The 23,704-nt window shown below is 39.1% G+C and overlaps 1 protein-coding gene across 3 annotated transcripts in view; it reads right to left on the bottom strand.

Moving 5' to 3' along the window:
• CD109 (CD109 molecule) overlaps positions 1-23,704 on the bottom strand; it is a 116,056-nt gene that overhangs the window by 31,793 nt on the left and 60,559 nt on the right. For all 3 annotated transcript variants that reach the window (XM_014456360.2, XM_023754282.1, XM_006089333.2), the window contains exons 11-20: positions 22,163-22,387; positions 21,384-21,485; positions 21,239-21,301; positions 19,616-19,792; positions 18,984-19,136; positions 7,693-7,767; positions 7,119-7,179; positions 3,081-3,222; positions 2,118-2,235; positions 296-409 (exon numbers count right to left, since the gene is read on the bottom strand). In XM_014456360.2, the coding sequence (XP_014311846.1) occupies positions 296-409; positions 2,118-2,235; positions 3,081-3,222; positions 7,119-7,179; positions 7,693-7,767; positions 18,984-19,136; positions 19,616-19,792; positions 21,239-21,301; positions 21,384-21,485; positions 22,163-22,387 (1,230 nt within the window). The remainder of the gene's footprint in view (positions 1-295; positions 410-2,117; positions 2,236-3,080; positions 3,223-7,118; positions 7,180-7,692; positions 7,768-18,983; positions 19,137-19,615; positions 19,793-21,238; positions 21,302-21,383; positions 21,486-22,162; positions 22,388-23,704) is intronic.

The raw sequence follows: 23,704 nt of genomic DNA, 5'->3' as shown, positions 1-23,704 counted from the left end.
AGACGGCAGGAAAGAGGAAGACCTGTCCCAGAGACAATAGGGAAGTTATGTGGCTACACTGGGGAAAATGTGCTGGAAAGGACAGAGGAGAGAGAGAGTGCTTATACGTGTGAATAATATCCCTAGACGTTAATAAGCAGAAGAAATCGCTGCCCAAGGATGTTTCTGCTCATTCCTCCAGAATGTATAAAAGGCTTAGATACCCAGAGCCTCAACACTAACCAAACCAGGCCCTGCACGTTTTCTCCATTTCTTCCTGTAGTATAAGTGGTGAACAAAATCTCTCATACATTACCTCAGTGTCAACTTTCAGATAATTGAATATGGTTATTTCCAAAGCAAATTCTTCACCTCTGATCACAGAGTTGGGAAGATTCGGAGAAATGAAAAATGGCTGAAAGACTTCTAGCTGGAAAAAACACAATGAATACATATTTTGTTCAAATCAAAATGCTTCACGTTTTATTGAATTAAAAGCAAATCTCACAAAACCTATGAAGCTTAACCTCACATAGAAATGTCCACTTGCCTATCAACATACAGCAAATGGCAACTCATCACAAATGAATATTTATGTTAGTTAACACTAGACTTTATTAAGGGCCACTAGGAACCAGGTACTTTACCCAAATTAATTCATTTAATCATTACAACCTTAAGAGGCAGTATTATCCTCATATTTTACAGAGATAAATAGGAAGTTCAGAGACCCCCCTGTAACTAGTATAAGATCACATTGCCAGTAAGTGAAGGAGCCAGAACTGGATCCCAGTGTGTGTGACGTCAAAGTCTGCTACTATGTTCTACTGACTCCACCATTCTGCTTTAAAAGCCACCAACCAAATCAAAGACTATTTCAGACTCATGTGCAAAGTCTAAATAATGGTCTGCTTACTGCTCTTAGCCTACATATGCAGACACCTGTACTTCCTTGTTGGTGACTCAACTCTGAGACTGTTGGCCAAGTCCTGCAGGAGAAACTGAACCTTCCCCTGCCTCTAAGGATAAACCTCAATTCCTTTAAGCCAATCGTTCCCACTGGCTGCACGAATTCTCTCTGGCGGTTTATTTGGGCATCTGTGGAAGTGTCTTAGGTTGCCACAACGTTTGAAGGAACTATTGGCACTTAGCAGGTGAAGGCCTGTAAGACTCAGGAGTCCCAGACAACGAAAAATTGTCCCCTATCCCTCATGAGTCTTGAATGTCTTTTCAGGCATCCAGGTAGACAAAGTACCTGCTTATAAGAACCGGAACTTACAACGTAATTCCAACATAATATAATGTAAACCCAAAACATTTTTCAACACACACTGAATTTCTCATGAATACAACTATTTTGGAAATCAAAAGGAGACTTTGTTTGTAATGTTACTAAAAGTTGTTCATGATTTCAGGAATTTATATCACCACAGGCAACTAAAACAATACAAGTATGTCAACTGCATATCTGTGCATGGTGTAAATATTTAAATATGTTATGATGTCTTCAAATGCAGCTATGCCTGCTCATATATATCCTGAAATATGTATTATTTTATTATACATTACCATCCTTTTATTTCTGCTTAATATTTCACTTAGTGTATCATATTGATTTTTAATTGAATATGTAGGTATTGTATATATTCTATGAATTTCATTTTTATTGGTAGAGAGACAAAACAAAATATCTGTTATATAAAGGGGCTTCAGGTATGACCAAGGATAGTTATTATACTCCTCTTGCCAGTGACTGGTTTAGGAAGTGACATGTGATGCAATTAAACCCAGATGTGAAGGAATGTCTGCTTGGGGACATTTTGAGAAGTTCTGTTTGTCCTTGAAAGAGGGACACACAGAAATATTCTCTGTCTTTTGACCTTTGGAAGTGGTTGGATTTGGTAAATAATAAACTTTCTATCCAAATCTTAATATGGACCCAGCACATTTAATAGCTTAATACAACTCACATTCTAAAATATAAAACAGATGAAACACAGACATACACAAAAAAACACCTAGGAATCTCTAAACCGTGATCAAAATCAAAAGCAATCTTTTTTTAATCTATTGAGGAGTTGACACTTTCTTCACTTCATGATATGGTAACATTTATAAGCAGCACTTTAATATGCTACCTCCGCTGGAGTAGTTGTTAGTCCAAAACCCAAGTCCTCAGAGACCACAAAAGCAGTAGCTATCCAAGAAGTGATAGAATCAGGTACAGTAACTTCAAATTCTTGGTAAATCCCGGAACTGAAGTCAAGATAAATATAAAAATTACAAAACCAAGAACTGATACATTTCAAAATAAGTCAACATAACCTAAAACCATTTTTGGAAGAATATTAATTTTCTAAAACATTTACATATCTAAAATTTTTTAAGACTTACACATAAAACAATAAGGAATAGGCCATAATAAGATACTGATCCATATTTAAATAAAAGCTTTCTACAATGTTTATATCTTAAGGATGAACATTATTTTCATAAATTTTGTATAATTAATAAATATATTTTTTCAAATAACTTTAATTTCATCTTTCAATTTGCATAAAAGTTTCTCTCTATATCCCAATCAATGCTACTATTTGTTGGGTATTTTTTAGGTTTGACTTGTGTCTTATTTCAAGTTTCCGTAAATAGGAGACTATAAAATACATATAGATCTCATGATTTACCTGCTCGGTCATCAGACAGGTAGCACAGGGTTTGTCACCTAAGTGAATTCCTTACACCACCCACACCCCTTTTCCTGTGGCTCAGGGGAATGTATTATGAGGAGCCACAAAGTAGAGGGAGTAACCATGAGTGCTCCCCATCCCAAGGCAACAAATATACTCAGCAATTTTTCTATAATGAACCAAAAGACTTCAAAGAAGTTAAAAATCACCCCTCATTAGTGATGACTGCCACAATTCACATGTGGCTTTACTAAATACTATATTTAGATGCAATCAACATCACTTTGACATAAAAACCTCTTGGTCTATTTAGTTCTTAATCACACTATGTTTGTACTTACACAACAAAAAGAGGGCAAAACTTCTTTAAAACTAACACTAAACAAAATATATATGGACAAATAACTTTTTTACCCCGTGTTGGTGTCTAGCCAAATCCAAGTCTCTGGAAAATGTTTTCTGACATGTGGATTCTCAACTGAAGAAAAGTCATAGAAATCTCCAAAGTTTCCATCATTTTCCTCCATGTACTCCACATCAAGTGATTGACTGTCATCTAAAAATAAACATTGGCAACTATTAGGAAAATTGTCACTCTTCTAGACAATGATTATAAACAATCCACAGAATCACAGCACCTTTCAGCTGAATGGGACTTTAGAGTTTATCTTGTCCAATCCTCTCATTTTGCAGATGAGCAATATGAGAAATTAAATGACTTACCCTAGACCAAGTGGCCAGTTACAGCCAAGAGAGAAATAAAAAAAAAAACCTTTCCTGCCCCTATGGCCAATACCCCAAAAACTACTTACAGTTCCGTTGCTAAAGATTCAGTTAAATCACATTTTTAAAGCCACCTCCTTTTTTGCTATTCTCCTCTTTTTAGCTCTCTAATGCTGATCACCATTGCCTACACTGGCCATAAGATGTCCCTAACTTTATTCTTATTTTAAAAACCATATTGCCATACAGACTCTAAATCACCTATCTCTATTTTTACAACTCATCCAGAAGTCCAAAATTCTTTCAAAATAAAATGTTAAAAAAAAGTATACTATAATAGGTACCAAGGATACAAAGATGAATGTAATGAGCTCCACTATATGGAGGAGGTAGACAAATAGAAGACTGTAGCAAACAAGAATAGTTGATTTTACACAGAATCTGGATCATGAAAAAAAGTATGCCTATGGGGGAAAATCCATTTTACATTGTTTTGGACGTTCCATTTTCCTTCCGTCTCCAAAGAAAGAGTATCCCATGGGGGGAGGGGGAGTAAACTAAGCACAAAGGCATGTCCAGAATGTGACAATTAGTACTAGGTAAAAGTGTCATACAATGAGGGGGGAAAAGAATGGCTGGGTCCATATTTTAAAATATCAAATACCCCATGCTAAAGGGTTTGCACATAATCCTTTAAGCCAGTAGTCGGCAAACTGCAGCTCGCAGGCCACATGCGGCTCTTTGGCCCCTTGAGTGTGGCTCTTCCTAAGCCTTAAGAGTATCCTAATTAAGTTAATAACAATTTACTTACCTATATAGTTTAAGTTTAAAAAATTTGGCTCTCAAAAGAAATTTCAATCGTTGTACTGTTGATATTTGGCTCTGTTGACTAATGAGTTTGCCGACCACTGCTTTAAGCAATGATGACCTATTGAAGGTTTTAAATGAATTAGAAACATGCTCTAACCCATGTTTTATAGGCTAACTCTACCCTCAGTGTAAGCCATGGTTTAGAGCTGGGGGAACATGGAGGTGGGCAGAACTGTTAGTTAGGAAGCTACAGCAATGGTCAAGGAGGCACTGCTAGGAGTCTGAAACCAAAGAGAGGAGAGGGAAGATAATGTCAATAATTCTGTTCTATCTCTTGCACCACATGATTGGATGAGCTCTGTGTGTGCCCAAGGCACCCTGCACTTCCCCATCAGCACACTCTTCTACCTATGTGTTGCTTTGCCCCACTAGACCAAGTTGGAAGCTCCGTTGCCTTGCACATGCTAAGCATGCAATTAATATCATCACTATCTTTTGAATAATGAATGAGCAAACTGTATTTGAGGGATAATAAAATAGGTAATTGCAGACTTAGAAGTGTCAAACAAGCGTTAAACATTTATATGCTTTTGAATTTAACCTCACAACAACCCTTTAATAGAAGTAATATTATTAGTCCCATACTTCAGGGAGAAAACTGAGGCTTAGAGAACTTAATTGATTTTCTCGGTCATAAGGTCAGAATTCAAAGCCAGAAGTATGTGGTGGAAAATTCCTTTCTTAACCACTATGCTGGTCCATGTCTGACGGGAAGAGAGGGTGAGTTCTGAGGTTTTTATTTGGACATCTGAGTAAATAACGATTTCATTAATAGAGATATGAAATCATATCAATTCAAGGAATCAATCAAAACCTATTAAGGAACAGTGAGGTTGTAAGAAGAGACCAATCATAAATTTGGTTTGTGATATATTGGATTTAAGGTATTTGTGGGGCATCAGAGGGGTGCATAAACAGAGGGGTAAGACAAACAGTTGAGTTGTTCCAAAGTTGACTTTAAGGAGGATGATGTCATGGAAGGGTCTGGGGAAGTATTCAACCAAATTGAGTCACCATGTACTGGTAGTCCAGGTCAGCAATGGGAGGAAAACAGAGGCAGAGGAGCCAATAACTCAGAATAACAAGAAGACCAACTAGGACATTTAATAGATTTTGAGGGGATTGAGGGAATATACAAGGCAGAAGGATAGGCATTTGAAATGTTAGGAGTAGAGCCGTGTTCAGGTGATAATATGACCTTGGGTGACTATTATTTCCACAATGGTGATCACAGGACAGCACACATTAGATGGATTGACCACATGGACATTCAAATCTCCCAGGATGACAACAGGAGTAAGACTTTGAATCTTTTTTGAGAGCATCGAGGTAGAAAAAGGGAATGGAAAAGTTGTTGACCTGAATTTTGATTAAAGGAGTTATAATTAAAACTTTATGAGCTTCAAATAACAAGGAGCTCTTAAGTGAAGATTGTTGAACAGTGGGTCTTAAAGTAACTAAGAAAAGATAGCTGAAAAATACCTTGTGTACCTACTGATCCTGATCCCAAGGAGAGAAAGATAAATAAATGCTCATTTGAGAAGGTTTCTCACGATACAATACACTAGTAAGAGTATCAGGTTTCTTTTGTTACTATAAAAAGGTAGCAGAAGATTCTCAGAAAAAGGTAAAGGATACAGGAAGTATTACTAACAAAGGTGAGTATTACAGTGGGCAACAGGAATTGATAAGATGAACAAAGATGGGTTAAAGCTGAGACTGACAAAGAGTGAATGAAAAAAGATATGATTGCTTAGAAGGCTGTCAGGATAAATAATTATATGAAGGGAGCTAAACGTTCCATATGTCTTTAATGTCATAATGACTCCCAAAATCTTTAACACTATAAAATTTTCCTTTTAGTTTCAGGAAAGAGGCTCAGGTATGTAGCAAGAATGCCAAAGAGCTTGGTGTGGAGAAACTCAACATCTGACAGAAACAGGAATTTAGGGATAGAAACTGTGACAGTTCTGAAGCCTTTCAAGATGATATTAGTATAACTTGAAAGAAAACAGAACAAGTTCTAGAATTATTTATTCTCATTTATACATTTCCTCAGTCAAAACATTTTATGATTTCTTCCTAAAAGTACACTTATTACTAGCTGAGTGACCAACTGTATGTAGCAGTCTAGGGAACTAGATGTGACCCCACCAGGAAGAACTCAGAATGATATGATGATGACTGTGTGTGTGTGTGTGCACACATGCTTACGTGTGTGTGTGTGTGTGTGCGCGTGCGTGTTTGTGTGTGCACACCATATACTTTACTAGAGGCTCAATGCACAAAATTCGTGCAAGAGTAGGTCTTCCTTCTCCCGGCTGCTGGCACTGGCTTCCCTCTGGCACCCAGGACTTGGGCTTCCCTCTAGCTGCCGGCAGGCACCCAGGACCCAGGCTTCCCTCACAACCCTGGCTTTATCTGGAAGGATGTCTGGAAGGACATCCGGTCTAATTAGCATATTATGCTTTTATTATTATAGGTGGTGAACATTCTAGGTGGACATCAAAAAGCTAGAGAACAAAAATGTTTCAAAAACATATTGCTCCTTTTATCTAATTCCAAAATAACATCACAGTTTGCAATACAAATTGGAAGCACAGGATCTTCCAATATGTCCAAAAATGTCATCACCTGAAAGAATTACAGAGAGCAAATGGAAAGCATTAATTTCAGAGAATCCCAGTTGAACATTCCATGTCATGTCCAGATGTACTCCTAAATACATTAAACTCCAAACATTTTAGGATAAGAGACAGAAAATAAATATCACAATATCCATGTTCAATATAAATAATGTTAAATAGCTGAGATGAAAGACTTAAATACTTGAAAATCACTTTACCAGGTTTTACTTACAAACACCATCAATGTCATCCTTCATAAGGCTGGCATCCGTCAATACCCAGAGGCCACATTCCTAGAAAGAATAATTAAAATTTTCTCTTAAAGATTAATGCTACTAAATTGTCACAGCACTCTCCCTCATTTTTGCTCATTTTTTATGCAGAATGTCAAAGTCATTTTTTTCACTCTTGCTCATTTTTGAGTGTTTAGATATGTACATGTGTATACATTCTCATTCTCTCCTCTCTCTCCTTCTCTCTCTCTCATATACAGACAGATACACAAACACACACACACAAACACACATACACACACACACACACACACACACAACAAGTCAAGGAAAGTGATACGAAGGAAAAAAGTATTTGTTTAATGACAATTCCTTTAATTTCTCTAAGTGAATTTTTCCATTTGCTTTTAAAACTGGAAGGATAACTGTCTTTCCACTTCAACTTACACTTATATAACACTCTGCACTTCATCAATGCATTTAATAAAAGATTAACACTTCATAAATTCAAATCATTACTTCTAAAAGTGGTTGCAAGAGTAAAAATATTAATCTCTTTTCAAATAAACATACCTGAAAGACTGCAAAAGAATTCACGAACACGCCTAAATAATATCCCATGTTATAAAGTCCCAACTCTTGGACCACCTAAGGAGAAGATAAAATATATGGAATGGATCAATTCATACCAACATGTTCTGTGCTGGGCAATATTTCTTAAATATACTAGTAATTTAGATTAGACACAGCCCACATACTTATCAAATTTGAAAATGACACAAATGGAGAAATAATGAGTATGTAGATGTCTTGCTCATGATTCATTCAGTCAAAATTACATTTCTTATTTAAATTTGTTTTTATTCTGTTTAGCAATCAAGAGTTCCTAAGAATTATGGACTTGAGTTTTGCCCAAGAGGAATTGAAATGTCTACTGGTTGACAAGACCAACACATAGAGGTCAGCATTAAAATGACCAATATGTTTGGCAGAGATAAGCTAAATTCAATGGTTAAACTAACTTCTGCAAAATATCAGTTAAATTTTTTAAAAATAATACAAAGAGAAAATTCACAAATGATGAAATACAAATTATTAATAAGCAGAAAACATAGTCAACTTCATTGATAATCAAAGCAATGCAAATTACAACATATATGAGATAGTTTTTGCAGAGATATTTGCATGTATCACATTCGCAATGTTAATTTTTAAGAGCAGTATTCATTGCTAGCAAGAGTGAGTAAAATTGGCAGTTTCTAAAATAGTTAAACACAGAATTAGACTATGGCCTGGCAATTACACTCCTATGTATATACGCAAAAGAACTGAAAACAGAGATTCAAAGAGATCCTTGTATGCCAGTGTTCATTGCAGCATTTAGTTACAATAGCCAAAAGGTACAAACAACCTAAGCATCCATCAACAGAAGAATACATGAACAAGATGTGGTATATGCATACAACAGAGTATTATTCAGCCGACAAAACATAGTTTTGATACAAGCTACAATATGGAGGAACCTTGAAGACATTATGTTAAGTGAAATAAGGTAGACTGAAAAGGACAAATATTAAATGACTAAGTGGCCCGGTGCACGAAGTTGTGCACATTGAAAGGAAATTAATTAGAAGAAATATTTTAATATCGCTATTCGCCCTTTCTCAATAATAGACATGTCAACCAAATTCACGATTGACAATGACAGATCAAAACACATGCATGCGATTGGAGCCAGCAAGACCTCGCATGTGCAAGTCAACTTAGCCATATATATATATATATACATACATACATACATACATAATAAACTTGCTTAGACCTGCTTTCTGATTTAGCTAAACTTTTTCCAACCCAGTGAAGCACCCCAACATCTCTTTCAGGTAATTGCCAGCAACACAGCAGTCAATATCAACATGAAGCAGATTATTATTGTAGATCATGCATGGAGAACAAAGTGTAAAATATTTAACTGTAGCAATGTTTGACTATATTCTGCACAGTGAGAAAACCTGAAGTCATCTTCTTTTTTTTTTTAAATAAGTCTTTATTGTTCAGACTATTACAATTGTTCCTCTTTTTTCTCCCCATAGCTCCCCTCCACCCGGTTCCCACCCCACCCCATGCCCTCACCCCACACATTGTCCTCGTCCATAGGCGTTCGATTTTTGTCCAGTCTCTTCCCGCACCCCCCACATCCCCTTTTCCCCCAAAAAAGTCCAGTCCACTCCCTTTCTATGCCTCTGATTCTATTATATTCACCAGTTTATTCTGTTCATTATATTTTTTATTCACTTGATTTTTAGATTCATTTGTTGATAGATATGTGTTTGTTGTTCATAGTTTTTATTTTTACTTTCTTCTTCTTCTTCCTCTTCTTAAAGGATACCTTTCAGCATTTCATATAATAGTTGTTTGGTGGTGATGAACTCCTTTAGCTTTTTCTTATCTGTGAAGCTCTTTATCTGACCTTCAATTCTAAATGATAGCTTTGCTGGGTAAAGTAATCTTGGTTGTAGGTTCTTGCTATTTATCACTTTGAATATTTCTTGCCACTCCCTCTGGCCTGCATAGTTTCTGTTGAGAAATCAGCTGACAGTCGTATGGGTACTCCCTTGTAGGTAACTAACTGTTTTTCTCTTGCTGCTTTTAATATTCTCTTTGTCTTTTGCCCTTGGCATTTTAATTATGATGTGTCTTGGTGTGGTCCTCTTTGGATTCCTTTTGTTTGGGGTTCTATGCGCTTCCTAGACTTGTAAGTCTATTTCTTTCACCAGGTAGGGGAAGTTTTCTGTCATTATTTCTTTAAATAGGTTTTCAATATCTTGCGCTCTCTCTCCTGGCACCCCTATAATTCGGATGTTGGTACGCTTGAAGTTGTCCCACAGGCTCCTTGCACTATCTTCATATTTTTGTATTCTTTTTTCCTTTTGCTTTTCCGGTTGCATGTTTATTGCTTCTTCATATTTCAAATCTTTGACTTGGTTCTTGGGATCCTCTAGTCTGCTGTTGGATCTCTGTATAATATTCTTTATTTCAGTCAGTGTTTGCTTAATTTCTAATTGGTCCTTTTCATATCCTTGAGGGTCTCACTAAATTTCTTGGAGCTTTCTAGTAGATTCTTGAGTAACCTTATAACCGTGGTTTTGAACTCTATATCCAGTAGTTTGCTTTCCTCCATTTCTGTCATTTGTGACCTGTTTGTCTCCGCATTTTCGCTGCTTCCCTGTGTTGATAGAATGGCTTTGTGTGCTAGGTGTCCTATAGGGCCCAGTGGCTCAGCCTCCCCAGTCACTTGAGGTGGACGCTGTTGGTGCACCCCTGTGTTGGCTGTGTGTCTTGTTGTAGTTAAGCCTTGATTGCTGTTGGTATCACTGGGAGAAATTGACCTCCAGACCAATTGGTTGTGAGGACCAATTGTGTCTGCAATGGGAGAACTGCTGTGCTGGAAACACCCTTATGGGGCAGGACTTGCTTCAGTGGGGCTTTGGTGCTCAGTCTGCCCCCTGAGTGTGTCTCATATGGATCTGAAGAGTTGTAATCTGGTGTGGTCTCACTTTGACCACCTCTTGGATCTCCAAGGAGGTGCAAAGTCAACCACTGCCTGAGGCCACCCAGCAGGAGCTACAGAAAGATCTTCAGATTCCTCCTCTTTTTTGGAGGTTTGGGGGTGCCCAGATGAGGCACAGCTGTGAAGCAATGCAGTCTGCTGACCAGCCTTAGGCCTTCTTTTGAAAGCTCTGGGGTTTGACCCAGCTGCAGTTTGTTAGGTTAGGTTGCAAAAGGCCAGGCCATTCATATGCAAAAGCCTCTGTGCACAGCTTGGGTGGGGTTGTAAATTGGGTGGGGAGTGATCTCAGGGAATCACGGATCCGTGCAAACAGCAATGGTTGCCTGTCAGCCCTGCCCCAATAGGTCCTTGGGTCTCTGTGTCCTGTGGGCCCATGTAGGAACAATGATCGCTGCAAGCACCTCTGAGAGAAAGCTACCCTCACATTCCGGCCCGATGCCAGACAGTCCAGTTTCTCCCCGTATGAGTCTGGGTCCCCAGAGTCTCACCCGGAACTGGATTTCAGAGCAGTCGGGAGTTTGTATCTCCCTCCCGATTGAAAAAGATCACAGCATACCCAGTTGCCAGCCCGTTTTGCGCACCTCAGTACCTCCACTCTTCCACACCTCTGCACCTCCTACCAGTCTAGATGCACTTTTCTCTTTCCCTCTAGTTGTCGGATTTCCTCTCAGCCAGCCTTCCCGTGGTTCTGGATGATATCTGTTTTGTCTTTTAGTTATAGTTTTGATAAGGTTGTGGGAGGCAGCAAGTACAGGTGTTTACCTATGCCACCATCTTGGTTCTCCTCCTCCCTATTATTCTTTTTTTTAATACATATTTTATTGATTTTTTTACAGAGAGGAAGGGATAGGGATAGAGAATTAGAAACATCGATGAGAGAGAAACATCAATCAGCTGCCTCCTGCACACTCCCCACTGGGTATGTGCCTACAACCAAGGTACATGCCCTTGACTGGAATTGAACCTGGGACCCTTGAGTCTGCAGGTCGACGCTCTATCCGCTGAGCCAAACCAGTTAGGGCTCCCTTATTATTCTTTTTTTTAAATTAAATCTTTATTGTTCAGATTATTACAGTTGTTCCTCTTTTTCCCCCCATAGCTCCCCTACACCTGTTTCCCATCCCACCCTCCGCCCTCACCGCCCCCCACCACTGTCCTCATCCATAGGTGCATGATTTTTGTTCAGTCTCTTCCCGCATCCCCCACACCCCTTTCCCCCCCAAGACTAGTCAGTCCACTCCCTTTCTATGCCCCTGATTCTATTATAATCACCAGTTTATTCTGTTCATCAGATTATTTATTCACTTGATTTTTAGATTCACTTGTTGATAGATGTGTATTTGTTGTTCATAATTTGTATCTTTACCTTTTTCTTCTTCTTCCTCTTCTTAAAGGATACCTTTCAGCATTTCATATAATACTGGTTTAGTGGTGATGAACTCCTTTAGCTTTTTCTTATCTGTGAAGTTCTTTATTTGACCTTCAATTCTGAATGATAGCTTTGCTGGATAAAGTAACCTTGGTTGTAGGTTCTTGGTATTCATCACTTTGAATATTTCTTGCCACTCCATTCTGGCCTGCAAGGTTTCTGTTGAGAAATCTGCTGACAGTCATATGGGTACTCCCTTGTAGGTAACTGACTGTCTTTCTCTTGCTGCTTTTAAGATTCTCTCTTTGTCTTTTGCTCTTGGCATTTTAATTATGATGTGTCTTGGTGTGGTCCTCTCTGGATTCCTTTTGTTTGGGGTTCTCTGTGCTTCCTGGACTTGTAAGTCTATTTCTTTCACCAGGTAGGGGAAGTTTTCTGTCATTATTTCTTTAAATAGGTTTTCAATATCTTGCTCTCTCTCTTCTGGCACCCCTATAATTTGGATGTTGGTATGCTTGAAGCTGTCCCAGAGGCTCCTTACACTATCTTCGTATTTTTTGATTCTTTTTTCATTTTGCTTTTCCGGTTGGGTGTTTTTTGCTTCTTCATATTTCAAATCTTTGACTTGATTCTTGCGATCCTCTAGTCTGCTGTTGGGAGTTTGTATAATATTCTTTATTTCAGACAGTGTATGCTTAAGTTCTAGTTGGTCCTTATCACAACCTCGAGGGTCTCACTAGATTTCTTGAGGGTCTCATTAAGTTTATGGGCGGTTTCTAGAAAATTCTTGAAAAACCTTAAAAGTGTGGTTTTGAACTCTATATCCAGTAGTTTGCTTTCCTCCATTTCTGTCATTTGTGTCCTGTTTCTTTGTCTCCGCATTTTTTTATGCTTAGCTGTGTCAGTAGAGTGGCTTTCTGTGCTAGGTGTCCTGTAGGGCCCAGTGGCTCAGCCTCCCCAACTACCTGAGGTAGACACTCTTGGTGCACCCCCTTGTGGGCTTTGTGCACAGTCTTGTTGTAGTTAAGCCTTGATTGTTGTAGGTAACACTGGGAGGGATTGACCTCCAGGCCAATTGGCTGTGAGAATCAGCTGTGTCTGCAGTAGAACTTCTGTGCTGGAGACACCCCTCTGGGGCAAGTCTTGCTTCAATGGGGCTTTGGTGCTCACTGAGTCTGCCCCCTGAGTGTGTCCTTTAGGGATCGGAGGAGCTGCAATCTGGATGGTCCCACTCTGACCACCGGGCACATTGGCTCCTGGATCTCTAAGGAGGTGCTAATCTAGCCTCTGCCTGAGGCTATCCAGCAGGAGCCAGCTGTGATGCAATGCAAGTTGCCCTGGGGCCTTGGGCCAGCTGCAGTTTGTTAGGTAATTATCAGATTGCAAAGGGCCAGGCCTTTCATATGCAAAAGCCTCCGTGCAGGGCTTGGATGGGGCGGGGGTCCCAGAGGATCAACAGGGCGGAGTGAGCAGTTATGGCTGCTCTCAGTCCCGCCCTCAGAGGCCCTGCTTCTCAGTGTCCCGGCAATCACTGCAAGCACCCCCGAGAGAAAGCTGCCCTCGAGTTCCAACCAATGCCAGACAGTCCAGTTTTTCCCATATGAGTCTGGGTCCCCAGAGACTCGCCCGGAACTGGAGCTCAGAGCTTGAGACTCCCTCCTGATTGAAAAAGACAACCATGTCCTCAGCCACCAGCCCTCTCATGTGCTTCTGTACCTCTGTATTTTACTTCCGCACCGCACCTCCTCTGGGTCTCGGTATGCTTTTCTCTTTCCTTCTAGTTGTAGAATTTCCACTCAGCCAGCCTTCCTGTGGTTCTGGATGATGTCCATTCCGTCTTTTAGTTGTATTTTTGAAGTGGTTGTGCGAGGCAGCAATCTCCGGTGTTTCTGAAGTCATTTTCAAGGTCCACTATTTCTTACTTCTTTTCAGTTGGGTCAAGTTTCTAAACTTTCTAAATCTCCATTCTCTGGCTAATGAAAAGAAAATAGGATTCCCCCGAGTCTCCTATCCCTACTCCAGGACTTCTGTGAGGATTAAATGAGATGAGGCACGGGAAAATGCTTCACAGACATTTGGTTACAGTGTAAAATGTTTGCACCTGGCTATAAAGCAAGTCTTGTTTCTGGGCTGAAGAAACTCCAAGGAGGCTAGTCACTAGGGAGAGGAAGCCGGGTATTGTTATGTGACATCATTGCTCGGCGCCCACAGCCACCGTTTCAGGATTGGCTGGGCTGTGGGGTGCATTTTGCACCATAGGGTCTCAGCAGCTTAAGCTGCAATTTGGTGGGTCGTTCTGGGGTGGTGGCGGGGCCTGTGTTCCACTTGGGGGAAGCCAAGTGTTGCTTTGTGGGTGCCAGGTCCACGGTGCCGTTTATTGTTAAATGGCCTGTCGCTAGGGAGAGGAGGCTGGGCATTGCTATGTGACTTCATTACCCAGCACCCACAGACACCGTTTCCAGGCTGGGCTGGGCTGTGGGCCACATTTCACGCCATGGCAGTGTCAGCTGCGATTTGGTGGGCTGTTGCTCCAGGGTGGTGGTGGGGCCTGTGTCCCATTTGGGGGAAGCTGAGTGTTGCTTTGTTGGCGCCAAGTCCATGCTGCCATTTCTCTATAAATGGCGAGTGCCCGTCACTGCAGCTCCTGCATTGAGTGTCTGCCCCGTAGTTGTCAGTGCGTGTCATAGTGACCACTCAATGGGTGGAGGGACACTTAGCATATTGGCCTTTTATATATATAGATGCCACTTATATGAAATAACTGAAATAGGCAAATTCATAAAGACGGAAGTAATTAGAGGTTTCCAAGGGCTGGAGGAAGGGAGGAATGGGGAATTATTCCTCAGTGGTTACAGAGTCTCTGTTTGGAGTGATGAAATGTTTTGGAAAAATACTGGTGGTAGTTGTACAGCATTATGAATGTAAATGAATGAATGAATTGTACTTTTAAAAATTGTACTTTTATTATATATATATATATATATATATATATATATATATATATATATTACTACAATAAAAGAGTTAAAATATTATATACCCTTTTAGTAACTATTTTGATACATCTCCCTTGCTTACATTAGCATTAACCAGAAAAATTAACACAAAGGCAGGAATAAAAATCATAAAAGATTATAAGTAGAAGTTCAAAAAACCAAACCAAGTTTAAAGTTAAACACCCATAACCAATGTTTCTGCTATGCTAACAACAACCACTATCGCATCCATGGTAAACAAACAGGGTGCTAGACTAGGCACCAAGAAGACAAAAACCAAATGAGAAAACAAAATGTCATATTACCTCAACAAGCTGGAAAATAGAGTTATTAGCCCAATACAGACATTGGAGACAGAGCCAGACATAATGGAGAGAAAAAGGTTTCAGTGCCACAGAACATAAAGGCATGCAAGATCACCTTCTGCTGACACACAGGCGTGAACTGATGCAATTCCCTAGGAAACAGCATCTAACTCATATAGATATCCCTCTTTCCTCACTGACTCAATAAAAAGACACTGCCAAGCTACAGCAAAGGCTAATGAAGGAAAGGATGGTGTCTAAAAATTATTCCTGAAGGATCTCTTACACTTACTACTCCTCAACAGACTTATCAGAGTAGTTGCCAAATCAACTAGCCATTCAAAGAGTATAACTTCTATAAAAGACATCCAACTTGACAACACAGCACATGAAGCAGAACACTGGAAAAGCCAGCTCAAGATTTAAAATAAACCCAGTAAATAATAATGAGACAGGGAAAATATTATCAATAAAAAAACAAGAACAAAAGATAACCAAAGGAAAATAATAGATATTAAAAATGTAACAGTTGACATAACAAACCCAATGTAAGAGATCAAAGTAGGATACAGCTGATGAATGATCAGAGAGCTGAAAAGTCAAATGAGGAATTCTCCCAAAGAAATACAGAAAAGACAAAGAGATGAAAAACGTAAAAACAAAAAGCTAAGAGATGCGAAGGAATAGAAATGGCAATCTCTAAATAATGAGAGTCCCAGAAAAGAGAAAAATTAAAATGGAGAAGAGTAAACATATGAAGAAATAATTGGTGTCAGTTTCCAGAACTAAAAAATGTAGGGAAAAATTTAAAAAGCAATCAATAATAACACAGAACTAAAATTATATACAATACCAACATGATCTGGGCAGAAGTGGGGAAGTTAAAATCTAATGAGAGACAAAAAGAATGTACAAGAATATTATTAGAGTGCACTAAAATGATTGTCTTGTTAGATGAAGACACAAATGTTGATAATCTTAAGAAATCAGTATGGATATTAATATGAGTATAGTTCGTGAGTTAAGGGCATCTGTCATAGGAATAAAAATAGAATGTATAACTTGCAAAATCAGCAGAACAAAATTTGATCTATCCCATAAAAAGAAGAAAACAGAAACAAAAAAGAGTAGTATAAATTTTAAAATATAAAATAATAACTATAGTTGCAAATGAGGGGAGAGGGTGGGTGGGAGGAAGGTAATCAACCAAGGACCTTGTATGCATATATGCATGGCCCATGGACACAGACAATAGGGCACTGAGATCCTAAGGTAGGGGAAGAGGGGAGGGGACAGGCTGGAGGAAAATGGGGGGAGGAGAAATATGTAATACTTTCAACAATAAAGAATTATTTTTAAAAATTAAATATACAAATAAAATAAAATAAAAAAGCAGAAATTTTCTAATTAAAACAAGAATTACCATATGTGTAAGTGGGTTAAATAAGCTTATCCTATATAATAAAAGCCTAATATGCTAAGTGTCCAGTCATCCAGTGACCGGTCAACTGTTCAACCATCAAAGTGTAATATGCTAACGATATGCTAAGGCCGCTCATCCGCTCGTTATGACATGCACTGTCCACCAGGGGGTAGACAGTCAACTGGTCGAACAGTCGCTATGATGTGCACTGACCACGAGGGGGCAGACGCTCCGACCAGTAGGTTAGCTTGCTGCTGGGATCTGGCTGATCAGGACTAAGCGAGATGGGCCAGACATGCCCTGGAGCCCTCCTACGGTCCTTTCCACAATCCCTCTCCAGCTGGCCAACCTCCCGTATCCCTCTCCCGACGGCCCCAATCGGGACTGGGCAAGATGGGGCCAAACACACTCTAGAGCCCTCCTGTAGTCCCTCCCCGGCCCCAGTCATGCACTGGTGGGGTCCCTCAGCCTGGCCTGCACCCTCTTATAATCCGGGACCCCTCAGGGTATGTCGGAGAGCTAGTTTTGGCCCAATCCCGCAGGCCACTTGCTGGCGAGCACTGCTGTGGCAACACGAGTCTCTCCCAATCAGGACTGATTAGGCACAAGCCCAGGGCAGGCGCAGTGGGGCCGGGATAAGTAGGAATGGCAGGTAGGAGCTGCAGGCAGCATTGGACTGCAGGTTTCATTCCAATCCTCGCAGGCTACCCCGAGGGACCCCACCCATGCACGAATTCATGCACCAGGCCTCTAGTTAAAAGATATTGACTATCAGATTATATTAAAAAAAAAAACAAGTGCAAATTATAGTTAAGTGCTAGCTGTACAATATACTTAAAACCAAAACTCACAAAAGGTTTAAAATAAAATGATAGGGCCCCAGCTGGTTTGGCTCAGTGGATAGAGCGTCGGCCTGTGGACTGATTCTATTCAAGGGCACATGCCTGGGTTGTGGACTCGATCCCCAATACGGAGCGAGCAGGAGGCAGCTGATCAATGATTCTTTCTTATCATTGATGTTTCTATCTCTTTCTCCCTCTCCCTTCCTCTCTGAAATCAATAAAAATACATTTAAAAAATAATTAATTAATTAATTAGTTAAATGATGGGAAAACACACCAGGCAGGTATAAGCCTAAAGAAAGCTGAAGTAGCAATTTTAGTTATGGCAATATTTAATGTAAATATAAAGAGAGATAGACAGCGATAGAGACAGAGAAACACAGAGAGCATGAGCACCAGATAAAAGTATGTGTGTTCGCGTGTGTGTGCGCATGCGCGCACACCCGCGCACATATAGGGATGAAAAAATAAAAATATTTAAGATATTTATAAAGTTATAAAATGATAGCTATTCTATATTCAGTTAAATCAATTGCAAGATGCTATATACTTTTTAGAATAATGCAAATTTTAGAAAAGGCAAGAGAATAATATGACCAATGGGCTATAAATGAGTTGTGTTTGTTTTTTAAAGGATTGAAAAAAATTAGCTGTATAGGCCGAAAAAAAGTATAATTTTCCTCAAGAGTATTAATTTTACAATAAGATGACCAAATTAGTATAAGCATATATATCTTTCTTCCTGCCATTGTTAATCACTGTACATAATCAATTAACAGGCCTAAGTTATACAATCTAGATTTCAACTGGCACTGGTACACAAGGATAAATCAAGAACTTACAAATAAAACTGAAAGGACTAATAAATAGGGGATTCGTTTGTGTAACACTAGACATTCACATACTTCTTGCTTTGTAAATTTTCTGAAGTTTCACATGATTTCACTCCCTCAATACACTGCACATTTCTGACTCAATGTGGACTGTAATTGTTTCTAGCCATATGTGTAGCCAAATAGGAGGTATTTCAAAACTATCAAAAGCTCTCTGGTCCGATGTCACCCAGAATTGGGCAAGTCAATTTCCCAGTACTGCCTCGAGAGTCTTAAATTAAAATATAGTATGAAAATGAGGGAAAACTGCAGGTGGCATTTCTCGTGTAAGACAGCAACAACAATGAAACACATAAGTCTCTTCCTAACATAAAGACTGAAATGCAGATCCTAGTTTATTTGGAAGCTTTCCTGGGTATTAACTTCACCTGAAGAGGAACTAATGAAATTTCTTTTAGATATCTGAAGTCCTGCAATAGTTTCTCTTTCACGTGTATTTTTGGAATGAGACACAGCTAAACTCACATTTTCCATGGTAATATCATTTGAGGCGTTCATCAGGTACACACTTTTGTCAACAGCTAAAATCCCCACTAGCGAGTGGGGCTGTGTCACAGCGACCCTCAGAGAGACGTTCTCAGATGGCTCAGCATGAGGTTTACTCCAAAATAGGTTTACCTAAGAAAGGGGAGAAAACTGGATTGATTTCACTGGTTAAAGCATTACTTACCAATAACAGAGCAACACTTCAAAATCTAGCAAAAATGCCACAGTTGCCTTGGCTCAGAGATCATTCTGAAACCATACATAAGCCTTCTCTAGGAAAAGGAATTTTAAAAAGTAAAAAACTTTACTGCCACAGTGTTTGCAAGTGATGGAACGTCTCACAGTGACATAAATCTAAATTACCCTTCACTCTCTATCTTTCCTCTTCCCTTCCTCCATCCCTCACAACTCAGCTCCCAGCCAGTACTGGAGAGAAAACAGCAGTACTACACATGTAGTAACTAAATATGAAGAGATTTAAGCATAGTTCTAGAAATGAATATAAATTTCTAACCAGTTTGGTTTAGTGATACTTTTCCAAAGAACTATCACATTTCTCAGACTTCACAAATGTAAAGTTTTCTTTTAAACATCATTACCTGAAACCTTACCTTATTTTCAAAATCAACCTGAATATGAATTTTTAGAACATCATTTATAATTTCCCCATCATCTTCAATATAATACACCATGACACGGGCTTTTGGAGCCCAAGAATTTTCTGGTATTAAAGAGAAGGTTGTTGAATTTTGCTTGCCCACAGCCATCAACTGTCCCCTGGATATTACCTGAAAAACATAGTAGTTGAGTTTCATTTTATGTTAAAGCTAGTGAGAATTTCAACCACAGCTACATTTATCATGATTTTAACTACAGACACAAATTTTTTTACTTAAACCAACTTCAAAGTCGATTTGAATGCCAGAAAGCCGCCCTGACCAACACAGAGAGTATATGTAGGTTGGGAAATAGGAAAGGATAAGACAGAGCAACACTGACTGAGGCAACAGTAGTAGTTTCACCAAGACTCTATTTTTTGCATTATTTACAATAGCCAAGATCTGGAAGTTGCCATGCTCACTGATAGACAATGGATAAAGAGGATGTAGTGGATATATACAATGGATATTAGCCAAAAAATAATGAAATCTTGCCATCTACGACAACATGGATGGTCTTAGAGGGCATTATGCTAAGTGAAATAAGTCAGACAGAGAAAGAAAAACACCACATGATTTCATATACATGTGGAATCTAAAGAGCAAAACAAATAAACAAAACAAAAAGAAACAAACTCATAGATACAGAGAACAAACTGATGATTGCCAGATAGAAGGAGGATGGGGGATGGGCAAAAAGATGAAAGGGGTTAAGAAGTACAAACTGCCAGGTATAAAAATAGTCATGGGGCTATAAAGTGCAGCATAGAAAATATAGTCAATAATATTGTAATAACTAGGTATGGTGTCAGATGGGTGCTAGCCTTATCAGGGTGATCACTTCATAAGGCATATAGATGTCTAATCACTCTTTGTACACTTGAAACTAATATAATAGTATATGCCAACTATAATTTAAAATAAATAAATAATTTTTAAGAAATTTTTTAAAAGTCTATTTTTGAATGGAAGGAATACAGAGCGTCTTTGGGAGACCTGGATTAGCAAAACTACAAGGCTAAGGGTAACAATTTTACTTTCTTTTTTGTTTTTCTTATATTTTATAATTTTCTGCAATGAAGATATGGGGCATATCTAATATAAATTTAAATTTTAAAAGTTAAATTTTAAATGTAATGCAACATTTCATTACCCATCTTAAATTGGAAATGCAAATATAGGCAAGGAAAGAAGACAGGTTATATTGTGATTACAGTATAAAAAAGACAGGCTAAAAAGTGTGAGGCTGAATTTTAAAAATAAGTAAGTTTAGCCTGGCCATTGTGAATCAGTGGTTGAGCATCAACCTATGAACTAGAAGGTCACGGTTTGATTCCCAGTCAGGGCACATGCCTGAGTTGTGGACTCAATCCCCAGTTTGGGGTGTACAGGAGGCAGCTGATCAATGATTTTCTCTCATCGTTGATGTTTCTATCTCTCTCTCCCCCTCTTCCTTCCTCTCTGAAATTATTAAAAATATATTTTTTAAGTAGTATGTTTAGTCTAGACATAAGGTAGACACCATTTAAGATGATTCCATAATAGATCATAAATTTAGATTCTATAACAGATTACCATGTAGTTGAACTCCTTAAATTGCTTGTTGCCTCTAACCACCAACTCAAAAGGTGATCCCACCTAGAAAAAAACATCTTAATTAATATGTACATATTAATAGCATAAGAGTATATTACAATTATCAAGTGATTGTAAGCATTACCTTTATATTTTCATCTCTTGTTTTTAGCTGGATGTATGTTTTACTAGGAGACTTAAATACACCATAAGCTGCCATGCTATTCATACTTTTACGAAAAAAGGCCTATAACAAAAGAAAAGGGAGCTATAAAATTTTATTTTTAGCAGCACCTTGAGAAAAGATTTACCCTGATGCACAATTACTGAAAAGCAAATACACTTTTACTTTTTTTTTATGTAGGAAAAATACATCCCCCAGACACTAGATCTTTATCATTTCATAGCGTATACTATAAACAAAGTGATAGCTGTAAAACACAGAAGAGTGTCTTCATCATCATGATCTAAGAGGAATAAAAGCATAGTCCTAACTTATTTCAGAAACAAAGGTATTATATTATTGGGAAACATTGTGAGAAGGAAAAATAATATGAAAAAGGATTCTTTTCCTTTTCTCCACAACACAGAGCTCATTTACAAGCAAGAAATTATATTTGGCTCCTGCCAAAACACAATTTCAAGTGATTGAGAATCAACCTAGACTTGGAGTTTGGGGAGCTTCTCCATCATATTTTCAGTTTGCTATATTTTACCGTGCTTCAAAATGAATGAATGAGGAAGCATTCAGTATAACCTTGAGAGACTGTCATTATATTACTTTTAATACTTTCCCCCATTTTTAGAAATAGAAACATGTCCACTTCCTGTGCACTTTGACCTCCAGCAGATTGAATGCCTACCACAAGGTTACAATTTTAATGATGTTACTGCAGTACCATAATGATGGAAAACAGATGGTACCTTTAATTGTAGCTGAGTGGAATTGTCCAGGATTGGGAATTCAATCTTTAAGATTCCATTCTGGGGGACAGAATAGTTTAGGACCTGGAAAGCTTCTATTTCCTGATTTCTACTATTCCATCCTCTCCCGTACTCTGTAGAGTTCCTCTGTATCATCATTATTGTTATATTATTCATTCTTTCTTCAAGAGTCAGTTGCCTGCCATCAGGATGTGCTACCTTCACCTAATAATCAAAACACAACATTTTAAAAACAGGTTACAAGAGAAGCCAAGGAGCCTGGCTGGCATGGCTCAGTGGTTGAGCATCGACCCATGAACCAGGAGGTAACGGTTCGATTCCTGGTCAGGGCACATGCCCAGGTTGCTGGCACAATCCCCAGTAGGGAGGGGGGGTGCAGGAGTCAGCTGGTCAATGATTCTCTCTCATCCTTGATGTTTCTATCTCTCTCTCTCCCTCTCTCTTCCTCTCTGAAATCAATAAAAATGTATTGAAAAAAGAGAAAGAGAAGTCAAGGATTTAAGTTCAGTTGAACCTAGTTTCCATCAATAAAACCAAACTATCAAAATTATTAGTGGCACCCTAACTTCCTGAAGATTCCACTGATGACTCCCTTCTTGATATTATAGCTTCTCTTGCTTTCAGTGGCTCCCCAACAACCTCCTTCACTTCACATCCCTCTTCCTCCATCCTCTCGGTGCCCTTCTTGGTTCCTTTCCCCACCCCCTAAATGTGGAGATTTGTCAAGACCAAATTATCAAAGATCTGTTCTTCTGTCTTCCTACTGCCATCCATACCTCACTCTGGAGCTCATGCTCAACACCTCTAATACCCTGCAGGATATTTCTACTTGTATAACCTTGTCATCTCAAATTCAACACATTTAAAACTGAGTAACCATCTCACCAGTCCTCTTTTTACTAACACCGCAATTCTGCCATACTTGTCTCTGAATTTTCCCTCCCTTTGCCCACCCCCCAAACCTAATGTACACCGAGTCTTATACTGTACTTCTCTCTTTCATCCTCTCCACTCCCACATCCACCACCACGAGGCTGCCATTCTCCTGCACAGGCCCTTGATCAGTCTCCCTGGAACACTGCTTCCACCATACCCCTCCCACGTTCACAGGCTCCTAGGCTCTTCACTGCCTGGAACATAAAGTTCAAACACATACGTGAGCCATTTAGGATTCTCTACAACTCCTCAAGATCTGCCTCCTGTTTTCTTCTTGACGATTCCCACACACAAGTTCTCTGCTGCAATTGCGCTGGTCAAGTTGCGTCTCAGCTCATCTTGCCCTCCATCTCCCAACCCCACACCCAGACATTTAAAATCCTTGTTTGATCTTCTAACAAATAGCTTAAAGTTTCCCCTTCCACAGAGCATCTCTTTAATGACCCTCCTCCCTATCCCAAAGCCAAGTCTTCCTCCCTGAGCTCATGTATATATTTCAGAGAGGAGGGGAGAGGGAGGGAGAGATAGAAACATCAATAATGAGAGATAACCATTGAACGGCTGCCTCCTGCATGCCCCCCACTG

Source organism: Myotis lucifugus, unplaced genomic scaffold (assembly GCF_000147115.1).
Source record: "Myotis lucifugus unplaced genomic scaffold, Myoluc2.0 scaffold_59, whole genome shotgun sequence".
NCBI lineage: Eukaryota > Metazoa > Chordata > Mammalia > Chiroptera > Vespertilionidae > Myotis > Myotis lucifugus.
Note: the sequence above shows the minus strand (reverse complement) of the source record. Positions and strands in the feature narration are given on the sequence as shown.